This window comes from Aulonocara sp. 'chitande type north' Nkhata Bay, linkage group LG12 (genome assembly GCF_057382095.1).
Source record: "Aulonocara sp. 'chitande type north' Nkhata Bay isolate Kocher_YH1m ecotype deep benthic linkage group LG12, A_spYH_male_GT1.1, whole genome shotgun sequence".
In the NCBI taxonomy this organism is placed as follows: domain Eukaryota; kingdom Metazoa; phylum Chordata; class Actinopteri; order Cichliformes; family Cichlidae; genus Aulonocara; species Aulonocara sp. 'chitande type north' Nkhata Bay.
This window is the reverse complement of record NC_141355.1, coordinates 22,028,419-22,037,903: the sequence shown is the minus strand read 5'-3', so window position 1 is coordinate 22,037,903 and position 9,485 is coordinate 22,028,419. Positions and strand designations below refer to the sequence as shown.

At 41.3% G+C, this 9,485-nt stretch overlaps 1 protein-coding gene across 5 annotated transcripts in view; it reads right to left on the bottom strand.

Annotated features, from left to right (window-relative positions):
- Positions 1-2,527: 2,527 nt before the first annotated feature.
- The window catches only part of ap1b1 (adaptor related protein complex 1 subunit beta 1), a 30,225-nt gene continuing 23,267 nt past the window's right edge, over positions 2,528-9,485 (bottom strand). For all 5 annotated transcript variants that reach the window (XM_086314334.1, XM_086314332.1, XM_086314335.1 and 2 more), the window contains one exon: positions 2,528-4,017. In XM_086314334.1, coding sequence (XP_086170460.1) covers positions 3,943-4,017 — 75 coding nt within the window. In that variant the 3' untranslated portion in view covers positions 2,528-3,942. The remainder of the gene's footprint in view (positions 4,018-9,485) is intronic.

Below are 9,485 nucleotides of genomic sequence, written 5' to 3'. Positions count from 1 at the left end.
GTAGTCTAAGGAGCTTGGAAAGAAAAGCGTCTGGACTTCTTTGAGTTGCTTGAAGATGTTTCACCTCTGCACCTCAAGTTTGCATGTTTTAGTTCACACCTCTGCAGATTAGTTCTTATTATTAACAAGTACAGCGTTTTAGATCCAGTTTTCCAAACCTAATGTTGGTGGGGGGGGGGTTTGTTTTTTTTTTACTTACACATGTCTGAATGCAAATCAGTTGGAGCAAAATTTCTAGGGTTTTACTGGTGAAATGTGTAAAGGTACTAATAAGACAGACATATGGAAAATAGGCGAAGGCTCTTGAGGAAATGGGAGTAGTTAAAAAGAAATATCAAAAGTTAAAAGAACAGAAGCTTTTTCTGCATACTCACTGGTAATGCCCCCGATGGTGAGAGTTTTAGTGGAAATTTGGAAAGGGTATTTACAAAAAGGACCTTTAAAAATAACAAAGCAAGTGTCACATGCTGAAGTTGGTTAAATATCAGCCAAGGAGATGTTTGACAACTCGGCAGCCTAAAATATGTAGAAAGCATTTGAGTTACTTTAATGAACATAAAATAAAAGCTTTATTGGTCCTGAAAGCTGGAAATTGACCGTGTTACAGCAGCTAAAATATGAAAAACAACTTGGCTGAATAAAATAAATATATCACAGAACAAATGTCTTAAAAAAGGACACTAGGGAAGAACGTTATTTAAACAGAATATTTCAAAGAAAAAGCTCAATAAATCCACATTTAAATGTGTTACAAGAAGGAGATTAAAGCTAAAATAAATGACAGTATGTTGTTACGGTGGTAAAGATATTTTTGTCTTTCCAAACATGTTTTATCAGAAAATCGATGATCAAACATCACAAATGAGGACTATAGACGTGCTGCCACCGAGTGATAAATGCCAAATCTGGAAAATGTCAAGATAAAGAGTAAGCCGAATGTATGAGATTACTCTCAGAACACATAAGAGCCGATGATGGGTGGCTGTAGATCAGGAGGTGGAGCAGGTCGCTGGCTACTCCATACCAAATATCCTTGGAAGGATACCAACCAAAGTTGCTGTCTGCTGTATGACTGTGTATGAATGCTAGATAGAAAGGACTTATGTGGATGGGTGAGAATGAGATAAGTTGTATGAAGCACTGAGTGCTCAGAGTAGAAAAGCGCTACATAAGAACCAGCTGCCACATTGTTGAGCTCAGCTACATTTTGGAAAATGTGGAAAGTTCTAAAAAGCAGGACATACATTTTATACCTTTAACGGTCTCTTCATCCGTTTCAATCTTCTTACTGACAGATGTAACCCCATATGCCAGAGTAGTAGATAAACCATTAAGTGAATGGAGGTTGTTGGTGTTAGTGTTTAATAACAGAAATGTTCCTTTTCCACCGTCTTTAACACCATTTTCTGGTGGTGACAGTTGTTTTGTTTTTTTAACTTTAGGATAAAGACCTCTATTTCTTACAGTGTAATCCCAGTCAGTCCATACTTGCAAGTTGCTTTGATTTTCCACAGCAAGATTTCTTTATAACATTGAAAAAAATAAATAAAGACCTGCTGCTTTAATTGCACTTCTTTATCTCTTAAGAGAGCTCAGAAATTAAACATGTATTTAAACTTTTTTTTACAATCAAACTAAGGTGAACAGTTTAGAGCAAATAGCTTCACTGAAACTGAGTCCACGACATTAAAATGAGTGTGACACTCCTGGACTGACCATAAATAGTGGAAGTGATCTGGATACATTTAAAAGAAAAAAGAAGAAGAAAAGAACTGAGTTTAAAAGAAGGGATTTCTCCTCCCAACACTTCAGAAAATCTATTTAAGAGATAAAATACTGTGATTACTTCCCTGCTAGTAACACAAATTACATTTGTGATTTGGTAGTTAATGACTGTGCTCTCATAGAGAGGAGACGTTTACTAAAAGACAGTAAAGTAACAGGATCAATATTATGGATCATTCATTACAGCAGCAGAAGAAAGTCTGACACTGTTCACAGCTTCACTTTGCTCTGGTTAGTGATTTCTGTTGACCTTATGATTCACGCAATCAGAGATCCGAGCTGAGAAGTGCTTGTGACCACAATTGGATCATGCAGAGGAAATCTTGGTTAAGCTTTCCAAAGCAGGTTGGACTTTCAGGAAAAGGAGGGTGCACTCTGACGGATAAACCTCAGATTTCACTGCTGGAATGAGGCTGAGCACAACTGAGTCTGTTGACTTCTGTGTGCAAAGCTGCGGACACCGTTCGGTCAACAACACCAGAGCAGAGCTGTGGCGCCCAGAGAGAAAAGCGCTGAATGCCGCAAAGGTCATCAACGATTATGGCGTGTGTGTGAAAACGGTGCACATCGATTTCCAGGCCCCCCCCCCGGCGCAAATAAAACTGAGATAATGTTTCACATCCTTTAACACTGGGACTTCAGCATCAACAGGAAAGGGAATAAAAAAATCTGCATTTTTAAAACGGAATCTGTGACAATATACAACTACTTAAAAAAACTAAAAAAACCAACCACACACACGTGAATTAATCAAGACTTTTAATGGTTCTTCAAATGATGTACACACAATGAAAAAACAAACATCTGATTAAACATTGATTTTTTTGTACAGCATGTCATAAGTATCAGCTGCATCACACACAAAGACACACACTCAGAATACACAGCCTCCGTGCTGATCCTGTAGAGCCGGTACAGTCTGTAACAGCTCGCTAAAAGGAATCCAATTAATCAGCGGAGCCTGCAGCTCAAACAGAGACGCCGCATGTTGATCCAGCTTTGTTTTAGCGAACGCTGCCTGCTACCTACATGTGCGTTTGTGACTCAGAAGTGTTACAAACTATGGCATCAGCTGTTTTGCTTTATTTTCCACCTGAGCCTTCATGTCAGGTAAGGCGTGGACCTCGAGAGAGCTGCAGCGTGGATACACGGAGAGCAAAGTGGCAGAGAGCCCGGGGTGGCCGGCGCTGCTGACGCAGAGAGCGCCGACACTTATAAAACTCTCGCCACCTGAGCCTCTCTCCCAGTTTGCAGCATGTGCGCTAAACAAGACTACGAACAAAAATTTAACCATGGAATGACCGAGTAAGAGAGTAGTCCGAGGACAACTGCTGCTAGTCTATAAAATGTTGCGATGTTGATGAAAAATTAAACACGCAGTAACACACAGTTTCCATGCACACGGAAACACACATTCTGCTTTCGGGGACAGACGACGAGCCCCCTGATAACCAGACACTAAAAGAAAACTATAAAAGACAAAAACAATAGTGTAATGGGTTTTTTTTAGATGTAATTATGTGGCTCTATTAAGATCCAGAGAGAAGCTAAAATACAGTCAAAGCCTCTCCTGTCTGACATCTTAATTGAAATTAACCCCTAAATAAATATGGTGAAAGTGATGATTCACCTGCTGATCACAGGTGCTAAAAATAGACTCCAATATATATATATATGAGCGAGAGAGAGAGCGAGAGAAAAAAAGCAGGGCTTGAAAATGATAAAGGAGCCTCATGCAGAGAAACATTCACGGCCGTCTGCCCCCCACCCCTAAAAACGAATAAAGATTGTTTAAGGATGGCTCGGACAGGGGAGAACAGGGGATGTGGGATGATTTCCTGAAACCGAAGCATGTGGTGTGAACAAAGATGGGGACAGGATAAGGGCAGCCAAGAGAGTGAACCACATCTCTCTGCAGCATTGGAGGGGAAAAAAGGAAGAAAGCAAGCAAGAAAGGAAGGGCCGATAGACCCATTAACCATCCTGATGAAATGGTTGGGTAACATGAGGACCGCAGTGTCCCGACCGAACGCAGCGGGAAGCGGCTCCCGGCACTGCGTGAGGCTGTGATGTGGTTCGTGGGTCAGGCGAGAGAGAATGAGAGAGAGATGGTAGTCTGCAAGGGCTGCGGCTGGGTGGATGCACGGGCTTGTTTGTTCAGTTCTTCAGCACCGCCTCGTAGCTCTGGAACACCCACTGGGAAACCTCTGCAGCTCTGCACTTCAGAGAGACCTGAGGGAGACAAGTTAGGGTGAGCATGATTTGATTTATAAAGCAGTCTGTTGGCAGGCAGTGCTTTGACTGACGCATGAACAAAAAGCAGGTTTTTAAAGGCCTGCTGCGGGTTATATAAAGCACCTCAGAAAAGGCGATAACTTATTGTTTGATCTTAAATCTTTGCTGTTCAGCTGATATCTTCATCGGGCAACTTCACATAACATTTCTCCAGATTCCTGGATTTATGGTGAATAAATGACCTCATCTTTTATACTTATAGAAGATTAAATTCCTAATTTTCCACCTTATAAGGAAAAAGGCCTCAGATGACACCCACTCCTACCCCCACCCACATTCAGCCTTATAAAGCACAGACAGACGTACACACAGAAACATATAGCTCAGGAGAAAACAGAGAAGGCTTCTTCTCTCTTTGATGTCAGTCTCAGCTGGGAGGAGGTTTAGGATTAGATGGCGCTTCACAAAGTGCCCCCCCATCCTCCACCCCATCTTACTGCAATCACTCTGCAGATGTCACTTCCTCAGATCCAGAAATACACTATTTACAGGCAGCATAAGGCAGCTGCAGGACGGACACACACGCACACAAAGAAAAAAGTGTAATAATTGCAAAAGACAGTGATTCTGAATAATCTAAAAAGTGTTTTGCTAATTAATTGGTGCGCAGTGAAAACCAGCCACGCTTTCTCCTAAGACGAGTGGAACCCTTAATAACCCCCACGTCTCTGCGAAAAGGCATAGTGAAGAGAATAACCTGCATTCTTCTTGCCCTGACGGCGCTCACAAATCATCAGAGTGCGAGCCTTTTGGCTTTAATCACTGTCATTTCTTAGAATCACATTTGTTCCGCTAGAGTGGAGCTGGAATAGTCTGAAGGGTCATATGGCGAGCACGCCTACGATAAGCGCCGACCCCAGGTGACTCTAGTTTCCAGCGACAAATACAAAACGGCACTCGAAGATAAGTAATTAAATCCTGGAGTGTCGTGTCCAGATTAGTCCTGCATTTTAACATTTTGCTTTTAAATCTGTACCTGAATACGAGTAATGGATCTGTGTGCTTTATTCTAAAAGGACAGGATGACCCGAGCTTCTAACATTTTATCATTTCACCGTTGTTTTTTCTTCAGTGCACCAACACTACACAGCAAACACTTTGACACTTGGCACCATTATTATAATTAAAACGATCAGTAATGAATTTGATGAGTGACTGATGGGAATTTCACACCAGGCCCCTTCTATGACTCTGAATATTAATATCAAAGGCAGGTGATGGAGTGTGGAATGCTTGCTGCAGTCAGCTGAAGCAGTAACAGTGCACAGCTCCTTCAGTGCTGCACTGGTACACTCAAGGCTCTTTATTAATGCATGCTGCTGCTGGCAACATTTAGACGCTCCTATCAGGAAGATGTGACGAAACGCAGAAGCTCCAGCCACTGTGAACAAGCCGCTGGTTAGAGAGCAACTGCGAGAAACTGCAGTGTTCGAGTCTGCAGCCAAGAGCCTGCTGCTAAAATGTTTGTTTTATCGGATGAGGAAATGGAAGAAAAATACATCTTTGTGTCTATTATTGATGGACTGAGTGAGAGGGGGAGATCGCTCTTCAAGACAGTCTCGGGCTTTACATAACACTGCATAAATACCAGCAGGATGTGCTTTTTTTGGAGTAATTAATGAGTCTGAAAATGATGCAGATCTGCTGTAAAACCTGCATAAAGGAGACTTGGAGCCACTACACTGTGATGAAGCACAGCAGCACTGCAATAAGGCAAAGCAAAGACAGACTGATACAGTATGATATGCCTGTCTTCAAAAAGCATGTGGACTGTTGAACTATTTAAAATAACCGAGACTGTTTAAATGTTAGATGCATTGTTAGCAACAGTTGTTAAAAGAACAGTAACATTCAACAAAAGGTTGGAAACATTTGTCAGAGTTTCTGATCCATATTTACATGGCAGCGTCACACAGTTGCTGCAAATCCGTGACACAAATCTCCGATCCCACGACATCCCAAAGCTGCTCTACTGCACTGAGATCTGATGACTCTGGAGGCCGTTTGAAAATAACGCTCAGTTGGTACTCGACGTGTGCCGGGAAACTATCCTCCACATCAATGCACCGGCAGCAGCCTGAACTGTGGATCCACACTTTCATGTTGTTTCTACCAAATTCTGACTCCTACCATCTGAATGTTGCAGCAGAAATTGAGACTCAAACTAGGCAACATTTTTCCCCCATCAGTTATTGTGGAATTTTTCAGGAGCCTGTGCAAACCTGCTCAGTTTCCTGTTCTTAGCGAACAGGAGTGGCACCTGATGCGCTCTTCTGCTGCTATAATCCATAGTAGGTTCAGAGATGCTCTTCTGCATACCTTGGTTGTAGCGAGTGGATATTTGAGTTACTGTTGCCCTCTAATCAGCTCCGAACAGTCTGGCAATTCTCCTTCGACATCAACAAGGTATTTCTGCCCAGAGAACTGTTGCTAACTGAATATTTTTCAGCCAAATCTCAGAGATGCTTCTGTGGGAAAATCCCAGCAGACCAGCAGTTTCTGAAATATTCAAACCAGCCTGTCTGGCACCAACAACCATACCACATTCAGATCATCTTTCTTCTTCATTCTGATGCTAAGTTTGAACCTCAGAAGGTCGTCTTCACCACATCTATATTTCTAAATGCGTCAAGTCGCTGTCATGCGATTGGCTAATTGATATTCGCATTAATGGATAATTGAACCGATGTACCTAATGAATTGGCCAGCGAGTGTAAGAAAACGATTTTTACATGGAACACTAATCAAACTGTGCCATATCCACTTCAATCAAAGGCAACGACATTAAAGTAAAACTGTTGTTGTGTTGCAATTAAGTTTGAAATTCGTATGAAATGCTCACGTCTAAATACTTTGATATGAAAGAGCTGAAAAACAAAAACAACTGGGCTTTAAACTCCAAGTTGTTGTGCCGGGGTTTTGGTCAAAGGTTCAAAAAGCTCAGCAGAAGATTATTTCAAATTGATGTGTGGAAATTCTTACGTCTGCAAATGTCATCCATCCTCCATAGATGGATTTTTATCAAAAAGCTGTAAGAGGAGGACTGTGAGTGAGAACAGAAGGCAGACCCAGACAGAACAGCAGCAGATTGGATATTTGCATAAGTGTGAATAAAACGGAGGAGAAAAAAAGGTTCTCTTTAGATATCAACAACAATGATCAGATACAACATAGCACACAGGCCAGAATCAGCAGGTAAGGTTACATCATGGTGGAAGCCATTCATGAGCTCAAAGAAAATAGGGGGAAAAAATGCACAGAAAGACAAACACTGTCTGAGGATTTTTGTTTTCCAAGATGTACCCATTTAATCTACATCAGTGTGCTGGTAGCAGGTTTGTGTGGGGAAAAGGCCGGAGATGAAAAATAAAAACCCAAACCAGACTGCACTGAGGGTTCAGGAGAGATGGGAATGTCTGAGGCCGTTTTTCTAACAGTGGAGTCGGTGAGCTGAGTATTTATTGACAAATTCACAGTCTGAAACAAGTAAAACAAAAACATTCAAAGCAAAAGCAGGCCAGCAGCCCGTGCCCCACTGACACTCTGATGTAGATGAACTGAACGCATGTGCAGATGTGCCCAGCAGTTCTTTGCATTGGAAAAATAAAATAATGAAACTGTAGCTCATCTTTGAAATGTACGTCTACTTAACAAAAACACAGGGTGATTAGTTTATGTAAAAATGTAGTTTGTTACTGTTTTGGTTTATGTGCTGAAAACGGTTTTATTTGTGTATGTTCGATGTGTTAGACTTGTACATAGTTAAACATGTATGGATCAAATAAAATTGAATTCTGGATATGGATTTGTAAGCAATGAAATTTGAAATAAGGGGGTAGGAAGAGGAAAAGTAAACTTCATCCTACTCCTTTTCGAGCACACACATTCTGTAGACATAAATATACACATGAAAACTTGATGATTTTTAAGTTTTTTTCCTCTTGTTATTTCAGTTATTTTTGCATGTTTGAAATAAAATTCTATCTAAATAATTTGATTTTAGATGCAATATTCATGTAAAATCTCCAAAATAATTCAGCAGTCTGTTGCATTGATTTATAATGCTACCCATAATGGTATCAAAGTGACATACACAAACCCTTCTATTAGAGATTCAATTCTGATTAGAGATTTTTAAGAAAACTCTTCATCCACGTTTATGTTGAGAAACTGCTCACGTGTTTCGTTTTCAGCAGACTTCTCTATTTACCAAAACCCCTCAGATTTACCAGCTAAAGTGGTGGGTAGAAGAAAAAATAAATAAATAAGTCAGCCCACAACACTGGTCACATTGTTGCCATGGGGACAGGACATGGCAGATAAGACCATGCGTGATGTCAAAAAGATGAGCAGCATCCCTATTCGCCACTGTAAATACGGTAAAGTGTACACGAGCCTAACTGAGAGAGTCAAATGAGAACGTCAGCTTGGTGTCGCATGAGAAACGCAGGTACAAACCTGTTTGGGATCTCAGTTCAGTTTTGAACTTGCACTGCCAACAAACACGGACCTAAATGCAGGAAGCGGACCAATGTACAACACTGAGAGCAGCCAAACGTATGACACGGGACTTGGCGATGGAAAAACAAACAAGATGCAGCATGCAAAGATGCTGGTCATCAAATAAAAGCCACCTCGCATTATCAAAAATGGCTATAATTAGGCCACCATTACTGGTAACAGTGAGTGGAAATCTGAGTGAACGGGTGAGGGGGCGAGACACACTGTGCCAGCGAAAATGAAGCATGAGCTCTCAGATTTGTCTGATTCCCAGGCTAATGAAATCTGGGAGCGACAGACAATTTCCTAAATCCACAGCTGCCATAATGGCAAAATACACTCTGAAAACAATTTGACAACACACAATAGACTGTGATGTTGCTCATATAAAGAATTAACACCTTAATGTGCTACCCTCAGCTCAAATGCTACATTTACAATGCTGCCAATTTGCAGGTAGATTTTCTTTAGTGCTCATAATCATTCCTAGGCTTGTGTAGGACACTTCAGCACTTCTTAGCACTGTTCCACTATGTAAAAAACACTGTTCCACACACACGGCTTCCAGTATTTACTCACTTTTCCATTGTTAGTGAAGCGTAGAATAAAACCGAGCAGGAAGCAGCATGGGATGTGGAATTGGGACACAGCGTCATAGAAGAGCTGAAGCTAATCAACTTTTAAGATAGGAGGAAAATAGGGCAGCTATGTTCAACCCTTAAAAACTGCATGTGTAAGCAGCAGCAAAACTCAAGCATGTCACCATACGTGTCTACTAATGTCAGTGAATTAGAACAGTTTCATGTCTCATCTTCAGACGTGCAATAGAACCCAGAAAACAGTGTTACGGCTTTGCTTCTTCGGGTCTAAAAATAGCTGCCGACAAAAGGCTTTGGCAGCTTGGC